At 37.2% G+C, this 21,943-nt stretch overlaps 1 protein-coding gene across 1 annotated transcript; it reads right to left on the bottom strand.

Moving 5' to 3' along the window:
- Positions 1-1,813: 1,813 nt before the first annotated feature.
- APH1B (aph-1 homolog B, gamma-secretase subunit) lies at positions 1,814-20,892 on the bottom strand. The gene is made up of 6 exons (XM_016141112.2): positions 20,693-20,892; positions 19,108-19,278; positions 14,413-14,483; positions 13,472-13,594; positions 6,084-6,211; positions 1,814-5,142 (listed from the first exon to the last, which is right to left on the bottom strand). Exons 1-6 carry the CDS (start codon positions 20,803-20,805, stop codon positions 4,975-4,977), a joined length of 774 nt encoding a protein of 257 aa, XP_015996598.1. The 5' UTR covers positions 20,806-20,892; the 3' UTR covers positions 1,814-4,974.
- Positions 20,893-21,943: the final 1,051 nt, after the last annotated feature.

The following is a 21,943-nucleotide window of genomic DNA, read 5'->3' as shown; positions in this document are numbered from 1 at the left end:
TAGGGACACTTAAATGCTAATTTTGACAGACTGCTGGAGCCTGAGTGTGGAATAGGGAGAAACTACTAAGACTAGTTAGTACACAGTCTTCGGAGCCTCACATTTTTGTGGGTTTTACCTCCCAGAACCTTACCAGACTCTTGTGGTGAAGAGGGAAGAGTAATCATTGTAAAATCCACCCAGAGCTTCTCTATGATAAAAGCCTGCATTCCAGGGGAAAAAAAACAGAGCCTTATCCCATCTGGGGGCAGAGTGTTTCTCTCATTCCAGCCCCCTTGAACTTTGCTGTCTCAAGAGGGGAAAACAGCTGACTAAGAGACATTTAGTTGAGGTATGTAAGTCCACTAAAAAACTGAGATTTAATTTTAAGATTATCTTCATCTCCCAATCTCTACAATCAATACACTCCATGTAGATATTCACCCCTACATTGAAATTGCTTTTTATCAAGGTCACCTAGCAAATTCCATCTCCCTACATGCAAAGATCAATTCTTACTCATCTTATGTCAGCATTTGACATACTTTCTCCTGGCTCTTAGGCCACCACACTCTCCTGGTTTTCCTTCTTTCCTTGGTGATGACTCCACCTCCTCCTTCCAACCTTTCAATTGGAGTTGCTGAGAGTTCAGTCCTCGGTCCCCACCTTTTCCTCTTAGTCTATATCCATTACCCAGGAGCCCTTCATCCACTCGAAAAATTTTAATTATCTTATGTTTCCTGAGGACAAAGATCCCCACCATCTTATTTTCCATCCTTTTAAAGTATCTACCACAGTGTCATGGAAAGCCCAGATTAAACACTGTAAACTCTGATTTTGCTCAAGCATTAGAAAAATGTATGGTTGTATTACTAGGTAGAAGCAAGGTTTACAGTGGTCTACACTTGTTGTTTTATACAACAAGCACCACCTACAAATTATTGAGCCCTAAAGCCAGGAGCTGCGCAGGGCTCATAACCTATTATGGTCACCTTAGAAGGTGTCAAACCTCCAATTCTTTTATTGAGACTGAGACCATAAGCTAGCTGAGTGGTTCCTTCTATTCATCATTTTCAGTGAGGTGAACATAAAAAATATACTTCTTACCATTGGAGGTTTCTCATGTGTTGAGGCTGGTCACAGAAAAATCCCTCTTCCAATTAAGTATCAAACAAACAACAATCTAGAGCCACAGTGTGGAAGGGCTGACAAAATTGTACACGAATCTGGGCTATTACCTGGGGAACACACACCTTTTCCACTGGCTTACAAATTAGGAGCAAAGAGCACTCGGTTCCTGTGGATATTCCATCTAATGAAACAGTCAACATAATCCTAGAGGAGCCTCATTTCAAACCAGAGTGAACAGGTTTTTCTCTGTGTAGCCTAACGGCAGAGGCCAAGCTTAACCAATTAGCTGCACTGTCTCCTCACAGAGGGGAAGAAAAGCAAAAGGACTTGATAGGCTGCTCAGGGTCACCCGGTGTCACCTTGTTAGCTAACTCCCAACTTTAGCCACTATTATATGATGCTTTATAAATCTGCTATTTTAAATTACTTAGACTTTTCAAGGTGAGGTTCCAGGATCTTTGAGGATTCTGTTCCACTTGGTTTAAGAGACCTCAAAGAACCTCTCTGCACCGAACTGTTTCTGAACACACAGAAATGAAATAGGCCTTATTATTTTAAGTTGGTTAACAGATTTCTCTGTGAAAAAGGTCTCAGAGCTGACTAGTCATAAACAACAATATGTATGGCCAAGTTTTATGAGACAAAACCTGTAATAACAGATAGTGAAGGATACATTATTCCAAAGAAGAGAAAACACGGGAAATTGGTGCCAAACAATTTTATTGTTCACTGAAAAATACAGGTCTGTAAAGAGACTATTGCATTGTGTATTGAATGCAAGACCTGATATTGCAAGTATACATGGCATAACAGTATAACATATAAAATGATACACATTGTACACAGAGACAGCACTCAGTCTCTAAACACTAAAATTTAATAGAACGTAAAAAGTCTTTTATTAAATGAGAAACGTAAACATTGCAATCATAAACAAAGTGCTCTAAGCAAAGCACTTTAAAATTATTTTGTTGTGACATCTACTCTGTCTACCTGGAGTTAAGAATGGTGGGGCCCAGGAAAAACTTAGCTAACAAAAAGTTAGTACTCTCAAGAACTTCTTGTAAGTGCTATCAACTCTTTGGATAAGAACATCTAGCATTTTTAAATGAATCAGCCCCTCTCAGCAAACAGTGAAATGTGCTTGAGAATAAAGACATTAACATTAGAAATAAAAACCATTATCTATGCAGTCTGCAGATATCATCAGTTATTCCTTTCAGCCATGTTTTCATTAAGATGCACTAAAAGAGGTTTTGTCCCCAGTCAGGCAGGCCAGATTCAAAGTAACAAAATTTCCTTCAGTTACAACTACCAATTCAAATGAACTAAAAATAAATACAAATTCATTAGAGAGCAACAAAATCAATCTCTATGATTCATAAGGCAACATATTTAAGTGCTGCAACTATTTTCACATTCCAAGGTCAGCTTTATTGTACACATATCTCCCCCCACTGAGAAAGCCTTGTTGGGAAGAGTGCGTACAACGTGAACACCACCTCCTCCTCTCCCAATACTATCAGGGTTCAGAAAGCCCATTATAGATAACAACAACAAAAAATTGCATCTCAATATATATACAACAACAAAGGAAGAATATACTCTCCCTCTGGGCTTCCTCGGCATCAGGCGAAGCAAGGCAATAAGGCTATTTGCAACAACAGAGCTAAGCTAACTATTGTCATGTCACATTCTAAGAGAAATCAGGATTACAAACTTCTTTTATTCATAGGTAATCATGGATTATTAAATAATTTCCTGAACTAAGACTATGCTCTCACCATCAAAGAAAATTTTCTTCTCACCTGAGTTTTTATGAGATTTTACAATATTCCAGCTTCTGTACTTAACATTAAGCTATTAATGCACACTATTAATGCACAGAGAACATCCTTGGATCTCAAGTATGAATAATATTATGGGATTTTCTACACTTTACAGACCAGCAAATATTTTATCAGACTACCCATTTAAGAGATTTTAAGTCAATAATAATAATCAACAATGTATTTTTCTTATTCTGGTCATCAAAGAATATCATATCTCAATAGGAATAAAGCCCAGTTCAGTAGGTATCTTGTTCCCCTCAACTCTACACAGTAAATCTCATTGTTTAGTCTCTAATGTCCTTGATTTTTCTTATGATTCTTCTAGTCTAACAAAAATCTTGTATAAAGGTAGAGAACTGCAAACTCCAGCTGAAGCATTGGTAATTAGTATTGAAGTAGACTAGGGGAATAACTATAATTGCTTATGAGACTGTTTACAGCCTTGCTAGAAACCCTACTGCTGCTCTTAAATCCTTAGATTGAGTAATTTAAACATGGGAGGGAATTTCATTGAGAATGGTCTAATTCATATGTAAGGTTCTGGTCCCTGGAATGATGAACAGTGGCTAGCCCAAAATACTGACTATGTTTCCATTTGGAACACGTTCATGACTCTCCTCCACTATAGTACTGTCAAATTCTTCTGTCATATCACCAGTGAGTTTTCCCATTGCCGCTCCCATTTCTTTTGGATGTCCTACTACACATACGGATTCACTGAGGTTACCACTTGCATGTGTAGGAAATTTCCATTTCATACCATCAGCTTCCTAAAAGCTATCAACTGGGAACAATTTCTACTGAATAAAGGCACAATTCACTGGCATTTCCGCTTTATAAAGGAAATCAAAAGGGTTGTTCAGCTGAACAAATACCTCGGGTATTCCTATAAAAGGAATTCTGTATCTGCTACCAAAACCCAGGGACATTTTACTAGCTCTATAAAATATATGGACTATGAAAAGCATGAATTTGGCAGTTTAAGACATAGTTCCAATTTTATACTATACCATTTGGTGAGGAAGTGCTGGTTAGTATTACAGGAGCAAATTAGAAATGTCAAAACCACCCTTTTGGCTTGTTTTCCTCATAAACCTCTTCCAGTTCCAGCAAAGCCTGTCCCAGGGTATATCACTCAACAGCCTGCAGAGCTGCCCGAAGATAGAACAATGGGATTCACCTCGACTAGCCCAGCAACTAGCACTCAGCTGATAAACACTACTGTGGGGCAGAGCCCATGCATGAAAAGCCTTTAACCTAGGAAATTCTTATAGAACTGAACAAAAATTCTTGGTTTTATAATATCTTCCTAGGAAGTCGGAAAATAATTAGTTTTTAGTTAAAGAAACTGAATCTATGCTCAAGAACAATGTAATACCTCAAAAAGCAAAATCCAGAATTAAAAAACTACAAATTCAGTTTGCTAATCAATAGCTTATTCTGGCTAAATTATCATATTAAGTTAGTGTAATTTATTATTGTATTTAGAAGCACTGCCTATCTTGTTCTCATAAAATAGGGTATAGTGAAGTACATGAAAACAGTTCACAGAGATGCTAGCCCTTTAGCATTTTTTAACCAGAACTGAAAACGACAACGGCTAAACAGGATTTGACATTCAGATATTTACTTGCTCACTACAAGGTGAGTCAGGAGACAGCTAAACATCATATTCTGATTCACTTACAGTGTTCTCATGAATTTCCTATTTGGACACTGATGATTCTGGACCTGGCTGCACACTTGAGTCATCTAGGAAGCTTTTTAAAAAATACCAAATGCCAAGACCAATGAGATCTGAAAGGTGGAGGCCAGAAATGAGTATTCTTTATGCTTCCACAGGTGATTCTCATGCTCGGCCAGGAGGCAAACTACTGATGTATCCCTTTTAGAGAGCAACCATGAAAGCCATATTGTAGTTTTGTTTTTTTTTCTAAATTCCACCAGAAAAACACTTTTTTTTAGAAAAAGGCACAGATGTGCTTCCTCTAAAGATGCAGCTTACTGTTTGAGAGGTGCTGGCTCTCAGGGGTTATCTGGAGCGCTGGTTGAAGAGGAGGAAGTCCTCATCTTGACAGAGCAGGCATAGTTTGAGGTTTCGGTAGCTGCCTCCAGCAACAAAGAATGCCCAGATACCCATGAACACCATGATCATATATGCTGACACCAGATTTATTCCATAATGAGGACTAATGAAAGTCTGCAAAAGAAAAATAAATCCGCTTGGGTAATGGCTTATTAAACACGTGGAGTAACCAATTATTACCTTCACAATTGCTGAAAGGGTTTAGGTAGGAGAGGCGCTAAATGGATGGGGAGGAGAGAAACATGAGGCAGGACACCATCAGAAGAAACGTTTTAAATACTTTAGATGAGAAACGACAAGGATCTGGACAAGGCAAGCGGTGGGGATAATGCTGATGTAAATATCTGACAAACTGTAACAAAAGTCAGACCCAGAGCATTCAGTGGTACTTAAAAATATATCTCGTCAGGTTTTCTTTTTAAACATTATTCTGAAAACTGGCATTGTTATATTATAATGTTAGAAAGCGTGAAATGGGTATTCTTGTTATTGATCAGATAGAGTAAACCCTTGTGGAGAGTATTTCAGCAATTTATAACAAGAGCTTTAAAAATTTTTATACCATTTGACTTCATAATTCCATTCCTTGGAATCTAAACAACATATTGAAAAAGTTTCATGTTCAAAGATGTACAAGAGAGCATTTTAATTACTAAGAGTAGAAACAGATGTGATCAATCAGTTAAGCAAACTATAATTTTTATGTAATGGCATAAAGCCATTAAAATTTATATATTAAAAGGATTTATAAGTACATGAAATTTGTTTAAGCTATATTATATAACATCAGCGTAATGCGAAATGACTTCAGGTTTGACAATACCCATTAAAAGACAGACACTGGAAAAAAAGTCAAATAAGACCAACCAACTAGTTAATAATTGTCTTTCTGTAGTAAGACTTAGGTTACTTAACTATTTTTTATTCATTTAAACAACTTTTCTGAATTTCCTCATTTTCCCATGAGCTTGCACTTCATTTAGAGTAGAATCTACCATTTCACATATGTGGACTTAAGTTCCAGAAAACAGTTTGAGCATTGTGGCAATACTCACCAAGGCCGACACCAGCAGATGGGTCAGAAGAACTACAAGAAGAACATACCACTTTTTCTTCTCACAGCCATCAAAAAACACAATGCCCCAGAACATGTGCAGCAACATGATAACTAGAGTCATGAAAGCTGAAAGACAGTCATTCGTTAGTGGTCAGTCATACGGACAACAGACGCCAAGGCCCACTAAACACTTGGTCATGACACACAGGCTCTTGGGGTACACAATACCACTGTGAGAGCTTAACTACCATCTGACAGAAGCAAGACCCTGACACACACTTGCTCAAATGTTAAATTCTGAAGTAACATTTCTAAACAAGGAGTCAGCTCTGTAGCAGTTTCACTAGAATGTGAACCTGTTAAACAAAAAGTCAACTTGAATCTGGCTTTCAAGGAGTTTCTCTGAGGAGAGCAATAAAATTATTGTGATTTCTAATCACCTGTTGGTAAATTAGCCTTCTGCACTAAGACTTTTCTCAATTAAAAGGAATATCTTTGGTTTAAACAAGTCTTCGCTAAAGTGAAATTTCTCCTTGGATTTTTTTCTTTAAAGGTAGTGGAATAAAAATATTAAACACTACAATAATTATCTAAGATTCTTCTTAGGCAACTGAAACTGAATTTGATTAGCACACACAGGTTTTCCAGTGAAATAGTGTGTGTGTGTGCGCGCATGCATGTGCCTGTGTTATGTCCTGGATAACATTTTTTATTTAAAATGGTTAAGTTCTATATATTCTGAGAGTTTTAACATGGGAAAAAAAAAAGGCATACAGATTTCCCTTTTTGGCCATATAATACGGTATCATTAACCACCAGTCTGGCAAAAATTTAAGTCTGACTATCCTCTTTCACACTGCTGGTAGGAAAACAATCTAGCATTACCTAGGAAAGTTAAAAATTTTCATGCTCTATTTCACTCCAGCAATTCCACAGCTAGATCTATATGGTGAAGCCTTAGTTCTTGGATCAACAAAAAATTAGCACTTAAAAACTCGTCAGAAATGCAAATTCTTGGGACCCACCCTAGAATTTCAGAATAAGACACAAGCCTAGCAAATCTGTTTAAATAGCCCTCCGGTTGATTCTGAGGCACAAATTTGAGAACCACTGCTCTAGAAAAATTTTTATTATTGCACAAGGAGATACATAGAAGAATATTTATATCAGCACTATTTGTAATAGCAAAATAAATGTCCATCATTACCAGAATGGATGAACTGTAGTGTATATACACATGGATCTACAATATAAATGATCTTAAGAACATAATGTTGAATGCAGGGGGGGAAAGCATACTGTGGAAAAATGACTATTGTTAAACTTATACAAAGTCAAAAACATGTAAAACAATATTAAAAAGACATTAACTGTTGTGGTTGGAGGAAAGCAAGCTGTTACACCTAGTAATAGCATGCCATCATGTCAGTAAATGATGGTAAACACTTTGTGCACAAAGTAGAAGGATTTTTTTTAAACTCTGGGACAATGATAGACTAAACTAAAAGGATTTATGTTAATCCCAGTGATAGTCTTGGAAAGGGAACCTGCCCTGAAGACAGATGCCTGGTGATGTGATGGTATAGAGTCGAGACCACTGGAGACACTCAGGAGTTAACATCAGAAAAGACCAGGGTAGAAACTGCAATCTACACAGGCTCAAATGTTCACACTCTAAGGTGTTTCTAACACCTAGGTTTCAATCAAATGTCAAGGGAAAAAAATAACAACATTAAGGTGTCAGTTATTTGTCAGCTTATGTTTGCCCTTCTCTCTATGGTGGGTGAAACACAGTCTAATGGAACTCTGCCCAATCCTTTTAGTTTACTGTCTTATTAACACAGTATCTAAAAGAGATCCCATGCACATTTATTAAAACACTGTACATTTCTACTTGATTGTCTATTTAGTCAGCTAACACCAGTTTCTGGCTGACTTCCATGGCCATCATAAGCTTTTACTACTACAATGTACTATTCAGAATACTCAAATTTATTCTTTATTCCCTCTGCAACTGGTTAGAGGTCCAAGATAACCTAAGACACGGATTTCTAAACTATCCTGCCACGTACATGTAGCTAGAGCTACATACATGATACTTCTACATACATACATTTTGATACTTCTAATAAATGGAATGAACTCCAACTACAAATCAAGATTTGTTTATAGTATCTCTAGGGTACTATCTTTTAATTACAAAACCTTTCTCATTTCATGTTCCTAAATATAAAATTCAAACAGTTCTTCAGTGAATTGAACCCTAAAATTTGTTTTGTTCTAACATTCTTAAAAGTAGAAAAAGAAAACTTCTCTAAATTAACCATAAGAATATCAAAATTAGTTTATAATCCTGATTAATACAAGGAGCTTCCATAATTTCTAATGTTTTGGAACATTAATCAGAAAGCTGAACAATTCTATTAAGTACTACATCTCCTTTTGTGAAATTGTAGCTGTCTAGTTTGATAACGGATTTCCTCTTCTAATAATCTTTTAAATCAAATTCTGTTGGTACAGAATGTTTCAATCTAACCTATTTCTGAGCAAAATGTTTCAGTGTTATCTTTAAGAGACTACGTTTACTGTTTGGTTCTTTTATCCTTCCTGAATATATCCCAAGTGCTCTAGTACAAAGATTCATAAATATCCTCATTTTCACATCTGTCCCTCTCTCCCCCATTCCTGGTATCTACTTTTCTGTCCCTGGAAACAGCCTAAGATAGCAACTAATTCCAATATTGGATTCTGCCAACCTGGAAATTGCTATTATATGGCTTTCCCTGATAATTTCACAGTATCTCTAGCCATGCCAGAGAGCCAAGTGCTTGCTGCTGGGTGGTGACAGCAACAGACAGAGGAGGACTTCCCAAAGCCAAAGCTCAGCTGCAGCTGCTCAGAGGCAAAGTGTGATTACCAATGGGCTTCTGGCTTCTTTTTCCATGTAACAGAAGGAGCTAAAGTATCAAGATTCTGTGAATTTCTGCATTCTTCTTGGCTGAAGAAATCCTCTGGATTCCTGAGAGATCTTCCATGACCCAAAACAACTAGGAGTCAGGCCGTAGAACTAAATTAATGTTTTTAAAAATGACTTTCTTATAATAGGGATTTAACTTTAAACTTTTGCTTTAAAAAATGTAAGAGTATTCTGTTTATCATTAAAATGCACTTAATGACAAAAATGATGACATATGATATCATATGGAGCATCCTTGGGTCATAAGCAATATAGTTAGTTGTGATAAGATTAGGATTCTAATAAATTCAGAAAAGGATAAGAACTGCAGATTAATCTCTATTGTCTATCATTTTCTCTGTGTGATTAATAAGTGTTATTATATTTTCTCTACTACTGCAGCTGGTAATTATGAGATAGTCTTGCTTATAAAGAGCTGTCATTTAAAAGTCCAAACATTTAACAAACTGCCACATTACAGAGATTACACTTTAAAATATTGTAGGGAGGGGGAAGTGAATAAATAAAAAATGAAGCTCACTGGGTTACAAGGATTTCTTTTCACACTCACAGGTCTAAAGGTTGTGCTTTGGTTAACTAAGGTTGGGTTTAACTGGGTGTCTCTGCTGCAGGTGGCTGGTACAGCTGGGTTTGGCTCTTCACAGCAGGCTGGGCCAAGGTCTGCTCTACACATGTTCATCCTGGGGTCCAGGCTAAGTGGGCGTCAACTATGTGAGGTACATTCTCATGGCACATGACCAAAGCCCAAGAGGGCAGGGCAACCACAACTGCTTTTTAAGCCTCTGACTTATACCATGTCCATTAATTGGCCAATTCAAGTCACATGACTGAGCTCAAAGTCAGGGGCAGGGAAGTACATCCTGGCCACCATGAGGCCATGCAAGTGTGTGGATGTATAATTCTATTGCAGAGGAATGATAATTGGGACAAAAATGGAATCTTCCACATTCCTTTTATTTTTTTTCAAGCTCAGTATTCCTTTCCTGAAATCTAACCCCATAGGACACAGCTTCTAGTTCTTTCACCATACTAACGATGTTCTATACCAATTTTAGTTCTTCCATATTCCTGTTAAGCTGCAATGTTCAGAACTAAACATAATACTCTACATGTGGTCTGACCTGTACCGATCTTTCCTAGAGAAAGGCTTAGTAATATTTCTGTGCTGAGTTACACCAGCAGCAGCCTCGGACCTCTCATACTTACTGCATCTCTTGACTGCATAATTTTTCTCTGTGCTTGATTAAATCTCATGTTGTTTTGTACAGTAACATGCTATACTGGCTTGTAGCCTAGGAGCAATAGGCTATACCACATAGCCTAGGTGTGTAGCAGACTACACCATCTAGGTTTGTGTAAGTGCTCTCTGTGATCTTCGCACAATGATGAAATCTCCTAGTGACATGTTGCTTAGAACATATTTCCCTAAGTGGTTTATGATTGTATTCTTTAAGTATCTACTCAAATAGTACTTCCTCCATAAGCTGTACCTAGCTTTCATTTTTTAAAATAAATATTTATGTCTATCTAAAAACAAATACTCCACAAGGTGCTGGGGATATTACAGTGAACAACACAGTCCTTGCATTTATAGGGCTTAGCATCTAGCTGGCAAGAAAGACATAAACAACTACACAGTTGGCCAATTAATTACAACTGCAGCAAGCACTACAAAGGAGAAGGACAATACCAACTGAGCATGGGTTAATTTGTCTTTTGTGTGCTCACGGCTCTTCCTCATCATAGCATTTATCATGCTTTACTGTAATTAGCTGTTGTCTTTATTCCATACTACGAGTGGAAGGTATAGATCTTAACTGTGCTGTATTTTCATAGCTTGGTATAACTCTTATTGAATAAAAATGTTTAATAATTAACTGTGGAATAAATGATTAAATGAGCAAGTGGAATTGATCAAATACTAAATTAATGAGCCAGGGTAACACTTAAACTTATGACTATAATTTCCATATTTGTGTCTTTATATAATGTTACCAAGAAATGATAATGACACTAATAAAAGTTAATGCTAGCTTACTACATAACTACAAATAAAAAACTATGAATTTATATACATATTATTTATAAACTATGCCTAACCTGTAACAAGAAAACCCCTGTGCATACAGTGTACATCTTACACTAACATAGATATACTAGTGACTTCAATATTTATTATTTTGATTACTTAGGCATTCATAATGGAAATATGTTAAACATATAAACTTTTAGATTTAACTGAAAAATTAAAAATGAGCTCATACATAAATGGTAATAATAGCAGTTATAAATAACAAACACAAATATATCAAAATTAGGGGTGATTTTTAAATGCAATAAAAAGTAATTTCTTTAATGTATAATTCAAAGTTTATGCTCCAAAGAATGATGTTATAACAAATAAGAAAGTCTTACACATGATATAGTAACAGCTGTTCTTTGATCTATAGGTACACATTCATAGCACAGTTAGCCTGCCATCCTAACCTAGCTAAATACATTAAAATATTTTATTTTATTTAAATTTCCTCATGAATTTGTAGAAATTACAAAACCAATCCTCAAATTGCTAGCATATCTTTCACTTTCTTTCAAAGAATCATTTTAAATTAGTCTTATGAAAAGAGCCTAGCGCACTAAAGAGAGTTAGCACCATCTAGTGAAAGAAGCTGGCAAAAAATTAAGTTCCATTGGGAGAATGCTACCTCAGAACCAAAAGGAAATTGCTGATGTAGCAGTTATTATTGACCAATTTAAGAAAATGGAGAAAATAGCAGTAATAACCCCTCCTGATTGTTTTGTTCACTTATATGGGACTCTAACAGAATTTGGCTATTAATATTATATTTCTTCTAAAAATGTGACACTATTATAATCATTGAAAAAATTGCTAGAAATATTCTAATTATGGAACATTTAAAAGGAAGATAATTTGATATGTTGGGAGCACCACTAAGGAAGTGCGGCCCATTAATACACTTTTCTGTCCTCTAGCTTGTAGCCAGATGTAAAGAGCCTAGACTTCGTTCTATAGACGTTGGAAAGCCATTACACATTTTTGTATAGGGAAGATTAGTTTTGGTGGCTGCATATAGGATGGAGTCACAGGGAAAGTGTGTTGAGGAAAGACTAACCAGTTGGGGGTTGACAGTAGTAATCTAGACAAGAGATAAAGGCCTGAAGTGAAATGGTGAACAAGTGTCCAGTGGGTTTGGGGATCACTAAAACATACAAAACGCCTCTAAACCTATGGAGCCATTTTTTTCTAATTTGGTCATACCTTCTTATTTCTTTTCTGTTATTATCTTAAACTGTCTTGAAACAATCACTTTTTTTGTCTTCTTCCCCCCTACTAGCAGGTAAGCTCCTTGAGGATGGAAGCCAGTATGGATCTAAATAAATGATGTCATTAAAAGAATATGTGCATGGGGGTCACTTATTTCAACGATATAACTTATACAAATAACAATATATAGTGGGGTTTTTAAAAACTACTTTTAAGATTCTTGTGGAATTTAGGAGAAATCTTGTTAATTATGTACATTACCAATTCTCAACTGTGTGATCATTGGATCATGATGACAATATTTACCTGGTGGATGAAAAAGCACTTTGAAATGAGTTGGTCCTTTTATACTGCATCTTTGGATAAAAAAACATCATCTCATCTATTATCATTTTTTCCTCTCGATTTCTTTTTAAATGAATATAACATGGTCTATTGATAGATCTTCAAAAGTAAGAAAAATATTTTCATTCAGATTCACATATGAAGGTAAAATCTTCATGTTTTCCCTTCAAAATAAAACGTGTGCGTGTGTGTGTGTGTGTGTGTGTGTGTGTGTGTGTGTGTGTATTAAAAACCTTTCAAACCTGGCTAACCTAGGAAATTAATAACACAGTATTAGGGCTACAGTTTACCTGTGACGGGAGGCGTGATAAGGAACAAGGGACTCTAAGCTCCTGCTGTATGACATTACTTCACATTAAACAAGAACCATTTTCCCCCTCTCAATTTCAAGATTAAATCATACTGCCTATCCCCCAAAGGGGCCAACATGACAAGTTAATTAGGATTTATACTAAAAATAAACTAATAAAAACAAAAAAGAACATATGGCCTACAAAAATTCACTTGTAATAAATATATCAACTGTACAGCACATTGTTAGCACAATAAAATAAAAAGAAAATAAATTTTATACAAGTTAAATTCCACTTTAAATCCTAAAATACTCTAACCAAACCTTTTATTTTCCTAGGCCCTCTACTTTGAGGTATAAAACAGCATTTTGCCTTTAGAAGGTATAACATAAATTTCTATTCACTTGAATTCCTGAGCCAGGGAACTCCAATAAGAGTGGTCATTCACATGGAAGCCTGAACACTCACAGCTACCAAGCACATACCTGAATTTAGGAAGAACTGGGGAGAGTCTCCATGAATGCCCACCGTGCCTGGCCCCAATGAGTTAGACAGGGTATTTACAAAGGAAAATACTCCACTCATGATTCCAAAGCCCAAGCCAGAAACTAAAAAAGGAAGACAAACACTGTTACACCGTACTTTTCATGTTATGGTTTATCTTCAAATCAAATTTCCAAGGACTAAGGAATACTATTTTGTTAAAGGGGAAAGGGTGAACATGCTGTTAGGAGAAATGGTGAAAAACTGGCTCAGAAAAGTCAAGTGCTTGGCTTAAGATGAATCAAGTGAGAAGAAGGGAAGAGGAAAGGAAATGAATAGTGGAATGTAGCAGAGAAATGAAAAAGGACAGAAAAAGTTCTAGAAAGGCACAGAAGCAATAGGTGAGACAGAAAACGATATAATGCTGAAATTCTGACTTTAGTTTATGATAAAAGAATCTACAAACTTAAGTTTGAAGGCTTAGAACTGGGAACTGCACTTGAGGGGAGACTGTGCATTTTAAGGAGTGATCCCTGGGCCAAACTGGGGTGACTCAACTTAAAGCCCTAGATCCACTATTTCAAACATAATTCTGAAAGAAAAATATGCAGAGGTATTAACTATATCAATATGAAAAGTCTTCCTAGTACATCCAAAGTCATGGTAACCACCCAGAGAAGGTAACAGTAACCTCACTTAGAAACTGTTAGTTAACTGGAGTGTAAAAACTCAACTTTCAAACCTGGCTAATATTTAATATAGACATACAGATGCAATCACTTCCTTTTACATAAGGGTCCTGGAAAGCTAGAAAAATAAACAATGTATACCAATAGACCAAGACAGTAATAACATACTATTTGATATCTATAAAGATATAAAAGATAAAAATAACTTTTATGTCTGATTTTTTTCTTAATGACACCATGCAATTTTAACTTACCATAGGCCAACAATCGCATAGAGGGTGCTGTCTCATCTGGGTTTATAACCTTCAAACCCTCATTGGCTTTTCTAAAATAAAACCACACAATTTTTTAAAAACGTAATATATCAAGAAAAGACACAAGATTATTTCTAACTCAAGACACTTATTGAGGCTTTGATTAGGTTATACTCTAAACCTAAGATCCACTTAAACAAAAACCCAGCAAATTTTCAATTACCTAAATTCAACCCAAATTTCCAACTCAATTTTGCCTTTTGCCTATCTGACTTTCACTTAAGAAAGAACAATAAAGAAAAATATTAGTAAACACGTCATCAGGGGGAATAAAAGCAACATTCTGACTACTTTCTGAGCACAATACTTAATATCCAGTGGCAGCTATCATTCTGATTTTTTTTCTCTTTCTAAAGAGCTATATCTTCAATCCCACTGTTATTTTATCTTCCCCTGGGCTATACTGCCACCCTCCCTTCTAGCTTCTACTCTGTAGAACCTCAATTGTATTCATCCTTTGAAGTGTACTTCAGGCAGCACCTTCTCAAATAAACCACCTTTACCAATGACTGGTAACTACTAATCTCTCCTTACACTTAAATCCTACAATACTGATGGTCTGAACTCTCATATGGGTACATATGCATATGGTCTTCTGATTCTAAAATATTTTATGCATTTGTTTTATATCCCCAATCATGCATTGAAGGAGAAATAATCAGGGGAGAATAAAATTCTACCCTCAGAAAAGGAGATAAATGAATACCCAAATGAAACATTAGAATACTGCTTAATAAGATGTGATCTTCAGAGTGATCTTATCTGTACTTCTGTTGTGGACAAGTCACAAACTTACCAAGAGTCCCTGGCCCCCATGCAAATGTGTTAGAAATGCAAGGTGTGGCTGGTCGGTTCTACTATCATCACTATCCCTAACCCTTGTTGACTAGAAATTCTGCAACAATGACCTTGACTCAAAGGATATATATATTATATTTACTACAAATATAACTATCATTAAAGGCAATGCAGAGTTCAACCAAAATAGTAATAAGCAGAATGAAAAACGTCTTTTATTTTTCTAGATTCAAAAGAAACAATTTGCCATTTTGGTGCTCTCCATTTGGTAGCATCATTTGGTAGAAAGAACATGAGCCAAAAGTTAAGTGACTGTCCGTCTTCTTTCTTTAGAGCAGTCATCAACTAAAATGTCCAATTTTCCTAAAAAATCAACTTACCTGTCACAGGAATGTGGTTAAAGGCTAATTAAACCTTAAAAGTATAGATAATAGTCATAATCTTCATCAACAAATGGATATAATGGTATAACAGAATCAGTAAGTTTTGAAGGATTTCTGTTTCGTATAAATTGCTCAGCAAGAAATAAAAGATGTTGGTTATTTGGTATAGCGAAGTGCTGCTATCACAAATATATTAAATACATAAACTCAATAGTTAATAAACTTCCTCATTCTACATTACAAGTTTGTGGGAGGAAAGGTCTATGGCACTAATAGTTCTCCATGCTAACATTAGGAAGTGAAAAAGCACAAAATACCATCAGTTTCTGGGTTCCTGAAAGAGCATATGACTGATAATGTAAGGAACAGTGTTTTTAACATGGCCATTTTACTGAAGTGGAAAATTCTTTATTTGCATTTATTAAAGTTCCCAAGAACAAAAAAGCAAAAGCCCAATTTAAAATAAACTCTGAAAAACTACTGATAAATCATACCATCTTTCTCATTTGTTATGATTCTTTTTTGTATGTATATGTAAGAGGGATACTACTAAAGAAAATGCATATAAATATACCATTTTAGAAATTTAAGAAAATAAGCATTCCTTTTAATAAATAATAGCAATGATTATTGTGACATTTTTTCTAAACCAGAAGATTTTCTAAAATTACCAAATATTTATCATATCGGCATTATAAGACAAAATTGAATATAATTGCAAAAGCTTCAATCCCAGCCAAAAAAATTCTAATGTATGTTCTAGGCAATGTACAAGACCATAACTAGGGTTTTTAAAAAGAAATTAATGTAGAAAGGGCTACCACTGTAGCTACTGGACTATTTCTCATAGCACAACTCTTTGCTAGGCTGAAACTTACAATTCATTCATTCATTCAGGATGAACTACTATTCCTAAGATATGACCCATAAAACAAATTTATATTAGACTGCGATAATAAATATTTCGATTCAAATCCATATATGTAAAAAAAAATACTGGTGCAAACATTCCACATTTTAATCTTGGCATCAAATTTAGATAGCAAAAGTTTGATTAGTACTTTAAACTTAAAAATCCAAAACCTACTTTGGCAGTAGAATAGTTAAAATATTGATTAAACCAAAGTGCCTATATTTGAATGTAGTGTAGCATAAAAGAGGAATTTAAATGTATCTCTATGAATGTTAGACATAATGACTTGTTTTAACATATCATATACTTACTTAACATCCAACATTTCTAAAATTTGTCAGAAAATATTGTACAATATTCCAAAGGCCTGTTAAAGGTGCATTTTGCAGAGGCAACCAAAGACACCTGTTAATACAAATGTGTCCCACTATACTGTCTGCCAATTTCCAAAGGTCCTTTTGGATGTACAAACATGGTTTTCCCAGAAAGCCAAAAAGGCTACTCTGAACTAACTAGCATGAAAGACTGCAGACTGAAAGCTGTAATTCCTTCTGCATGCGGCCGCATTCTCTCATTGTCCTCATTAAAAATGTCAACCAAAGTTCAGTGTGTAGCCCTTTGGAATCACAGGTTAGTGCCAATAAAAGTTGCTTTGCAGTTGGGATCCATGAAGAAACAAGCAGATACCCAGGAAGCCACTCCAGATGTCTGGTTTTAGAACCTAAAGTACTAAAGGGTTACTAAACCCATGTTCTAAACTGTGAAAATCTATTCAAAATTAAATTTGTTTCAAAATTAGAACCATCATATGTGAAAATGCAAAACCAACACAAGCCAATGATATCGCTGACAGGAAAACCCGGAGCAACCTGAGACTGAGTTGTTAAGAGAAGGAGTCCCCAAATCCCAGGCCACAGATCTGTACTTATACTTGGCCTGTTAGGAACCGGGCTGCACAGCAGGAGGTGAGCGGTAGGTGAGCGAAGTTCTTCTTTCTGTATTTGCAGCTGCTCCCCAGCACTAGCATCACTGCCTCAGCTCCACTGCAGACCATCGGGCATTAGATTCTCATAGAGGCACCATTCTCTGGTGCCAAAAAGGTTGGGGACCACTGGTGAAGAGTACAGTGCCCAGTCATGAGTTGGGTGGGAAGGGCTCTGCTCGGCACTACTTCAATCACAGCGGATACTCTGAGTACAGGCAAACTCTAGGCACTGACAGAAAGGACATGTTTACTGACATAAAAGAACACAGAGACTGGAAAAACTTCTAGGGGCCAGGTGAAGAAATGAGCAATGTTTAGCCATGAGAGACACAGGATGACTATCATTTGACAGTGTGGCTCTACAGTGGGGCAGAGGTCAGAAAGAGGGAGATTTTGATTACCTTAATTAAAATCTGGAATGGTAACAGCTGCCACATTCTACAGAAATTCAATCACAGATATATGTCCATCTGTTAAGGATATTGTATTTCTGTGGAAATTTATATGTTTTTATATTTGTTAGTTGCTTTTTAATATTTCTAAGAACTAATGGAAATTTCATTTTTAAACTTTTTCTAAGACATGACTTTCACTTGTAAGCAGTGACTTCATGGTTTTCAATTGTAATTTAAATTACTTCATCATTAAATTTCAGTACCTGTTATTAAAAGCAACATGTAAAAATATTGAAAGACTAGCATATTGGCCAGAACAAATTAACAGTTTATTATAAGAGCTACTGTTGAGGTTCTATCTTGTTACATCCATGAAACTCAGGGAGTGGCTTAATTATCTCATTTGCCAAAAAGGAAAAGAGCACATTTATCATTCTACTGTCTCACTATGTAATCAAAGCCATTTACATGACTGCCTGAAAGAAAATATGGTTCCAAGTTCAAGCTGTGTTTCAAATCAGTGGTTTCATGTGAGTTCCTCATGGATCCTACTGATGACCTACTTTCTGGCCTAAAGTCCCTAAAGGGAACTCATGCCCACGGCTTTTTTAAAAATGTGTTTTTCTAGTATAGATGTGAAATCCCATGAAATATCACAAAATGAACCCCGTTTTTCCTATTACAGTCAAAAGAATGGTAGACATAATTTCTATAAGAATTATTTATTTTAGTCAAAAAGAAGCTGATATAAATTCTAAGGTAGAATGCTTTTTGTTGTTTCATTGACTATTTCTTTATTATTCTTCATGGCACTTATTATCTTCTAATATATGATGCGTTTTCTTGTTCACTCATTGTCTGTCTCTTTCTGCTATAACCTCCATGTAGACAGAAACTTTTAATAATGATATATACCCACTGTCTAGAATAATGCCTGGCATTAAGTAAATTCTCAAGAAATACTTTCTGAATGAGTAAATAAAGAAGGGAATGTTTACAAGTTAAAATACTCAATATTTTCAGGCTGGAAATTTACCAATCCCTTGGCTTCAAACTAGGTATGAGGCATGGGTCCCCGAATACCACACTACGTTAATGATTCAAACTACTAAAATATAATTCAAACATAGTGGAAAAAAGGTAAAAAAATATTTAACTTACTTTAAAAGTCTATAATATGCAAACCGAAACATTTCTTGGATAAGGACTGAGACTAACACGCCAAATATCAGTAGATGTTTCTGTACTGGTCCATCTTTGCTGTCAGTAATGCTTCCTGCCATGAACCAGACAAGGGAGGAAAGCAGTAGAGAAAGCAACCAGAAGAAAGCTCTGAAAATTAAGAAAAAAAACAAAAGTTATAAGTAAACATAAATACAGGATTAATAATGATATTAAAGTGTGTGTGTGGGAGGGGGGAACCCACTTGAGAAGGAAAAGAGTTCCTGACTCTTTAATAAGGAAAAATAAAAAAATATGCTCTGAACCATGTGATGCTCTGAATCAACTGTTCTTAATCAGTGGTGAATTTTCCCTGGTGAGATGAACATGCACTCCAAAAGGAACTTGGACTTTTCCTAATAATCATGCTTTTTTTAGTGACTCTGCTATTTTTAAGTACATCTGCAGAATACCCGTCAAGAACCATCTAGCTGGAAACTTGATTATTTGCTACTCTTCCTAGTTAGTGCTTTGTCTGTTGATATGTAAATGTGCGTCTTTTCTAGGAAATGTTTACATCTCTATTAACAGAGTAATGATTAGTATAAAATCCAGAAGATAAAAGCCTGAGCTCTAACCTAGATCAGTTAGTTTTCCAGGCCTGGATATTATAACATTCTTGTGGACTTTAATGATTATAACAAGCTTTACAAACCTTTTGCCCAAAACTCTCATTGCTTTTAAAATGCCACATGTGATGCAGCACTTTCAATATAGCTGTGAGAGGTAAAGAAGCTCAAAAAGGTGGACATCACTGACCCACCATGGCTGTTTCTCCTGGTGTCAAGTGAGACTCAAGGGTGGAGGGGATTGTGGGGAGGAGCCCACTAAAAGATGCCAGACAGATGAAAACCAGGATTATGACCACATTCACCACCAGATAACGAACTCCTTCCAGGAAACGCCCTGACAGGTGCTTCGGGTTTTACACAGGCACCCTTTGACTGTATACCTGAATCACCTCGGGCGCTTAAAAAAAAAAAATCTGTAGCCCGAATCGCACCCCATAGACATCCGATTCAGCTGATCTGGGGTAAGGGTCGGCTATGTTTTAAAGCTCCTGATGCCCAGGTGCTAATGGCTCTTAACCCCTTTGGGATTACGGCCACCTGAGAAAATCTGAGGGAACCTAGGGACCCCCCTCTCCAGAAAAAAAAAAAAAAAAAAGATGCATATTTTAACTTACCCACAATATTTTCATACAATTTAAGTGGCTTCACGACTCATTATAGCCCACCGCGGACCGTAAGCAGAAACTCCGGAGCCAAGCACCTGGGTTTTCTAAAACCCACGGCGTGGGCTCCTTTCCCAGTGCTCGCCCTCTGGGGTCGGGGGGGGGGGGCTCTAGTTTTCTCACCAACCCTCGGAGGGTGAGGAGTCCCAGGGAAGCGGGGCCTCGGCCCTCCCCTTCACGACCCTTCTCTCCCCTCCAAAGCCCAACCCGGTGGAGCCGTTTGGTGGAGACGCCGGGGGTCACCGGGGGAAAGGAGCCCCAGGTCCGGGTTCCCCGGCGCAGGCGCCTCACCCGACGATGAGGAAGATGATGCGCAACGGCTCCGCGGCGATGGTGAAGATGTAGAGGGCGAGCGCAGGCCCGAAGGCAACGAAGGCGCAGCCGAAGAACACGGCCGCCGTCATGGCGACCGCGGGAGCCGGCCCGGCGCCTGCGAAGACGCGACGTGCGCCGGGCGCGGCCGACTGGACGCGGGGCTGGAGAGAGCGCGGCGGCGGGGTCGAGGCAGGGGGCGGGGTCGAGGCAGGGGGCGGGGCGGAGCGGGTGGGGCGGGGCGGGGCGGGGCGGGGCGGGGCGGGGCGGGGCCGCGGCGAGCCCTGCGTTCCACCGGGATTCGGGGCATCCCCGGGCGGAGCTGTAGTGCCTGATCCAGAGGCGGCGTTAGCTGGCGATTTTAGGGCCGGAAGCGTAGTGTCCCCCTTCCTCTCATCACAATACAGACACATTGATCGGGCCACTGGTGCTGGCTGCGATGTGGCTAAAAGGAGTGGGGAGGTCCCCAGTTCCCTATGAAGCCAGAACTGGGGATTCCACATCAACTCAAGAGGAGCAGGGCAGAACAGAGACAAGATTCCATTTCTAAAGGAAGGAGTCTTTTTTTAAAGCCAATTTTTTCATTTGCATAGTTGCGGGAACTTTATGCTCCATCGTATATAAAACCCAAGCTGGGATAGAAGTGACCCAGGCGAAAATTCACAAACAGCAAAAGGATGATATAGTGATGGACCAAGCTGTCCTTCTCAGGGTTGTTTTGACGAGCTAGTTTTATTTGTTTTCCAACACACACCCAAGTCTTCCAAAAAGTTGTTTCTGAAGGCATTTTCTGATCACTCTGTAGTAATGGTCACATCTCCCTGCTCTTTTTTTACTTGCTCATTTCTCTCTCCCATTAAAAATAACATTTGGAAGGCAGGGGCTTTGTTTTGTTCTTTGTTGTTTCCTCAGCACCTAGAAAGTGCTCACTAAAATTCTGTTTAATGAATGAAATAATTTAAAAAGTGTAATTTATATAATGCTTTATATTAATTTCACGTTTTTTGAGAGATTTAAAGAAAACCAGAAGGTTAATTTCCTTTATCATTCGCATCTAAGATTTTTCTTCATGTTTAATGGAATAATAATAACACTTCACGGATTATTTTGAGAATTGTGCCTGCACAGTAAAATACTGTATAAGTGTTAGTCATTCCTACTCATTCTTTAATGTCTATCATGAATTAAGCTCTTGGAAATAAACAATGAAAAGACAAACAGCAGTAGAAA

Source organism: Rousettus aegyptiacus, unplaced genomic scaffold (assembly GCF_014176215.1).
Source record: "Rousettus aegyptiacus isolate mRouAeg1 unplaced genomic scaffold, mRouAeg1.p scaffold_m13_p_3, whole genome shotgun sequence".
Lineage (NCBI taxonomy): Eukaryota > Metazoa > Chordata > Mammalia > Chiroptera > Pteropodidae > Rousettus > Rousettus aegyptiacus.
Note: the sequence above shows the minus strand (reverse complement) of the source record. Positions and strands in the feature narration are given on the sequence as shown.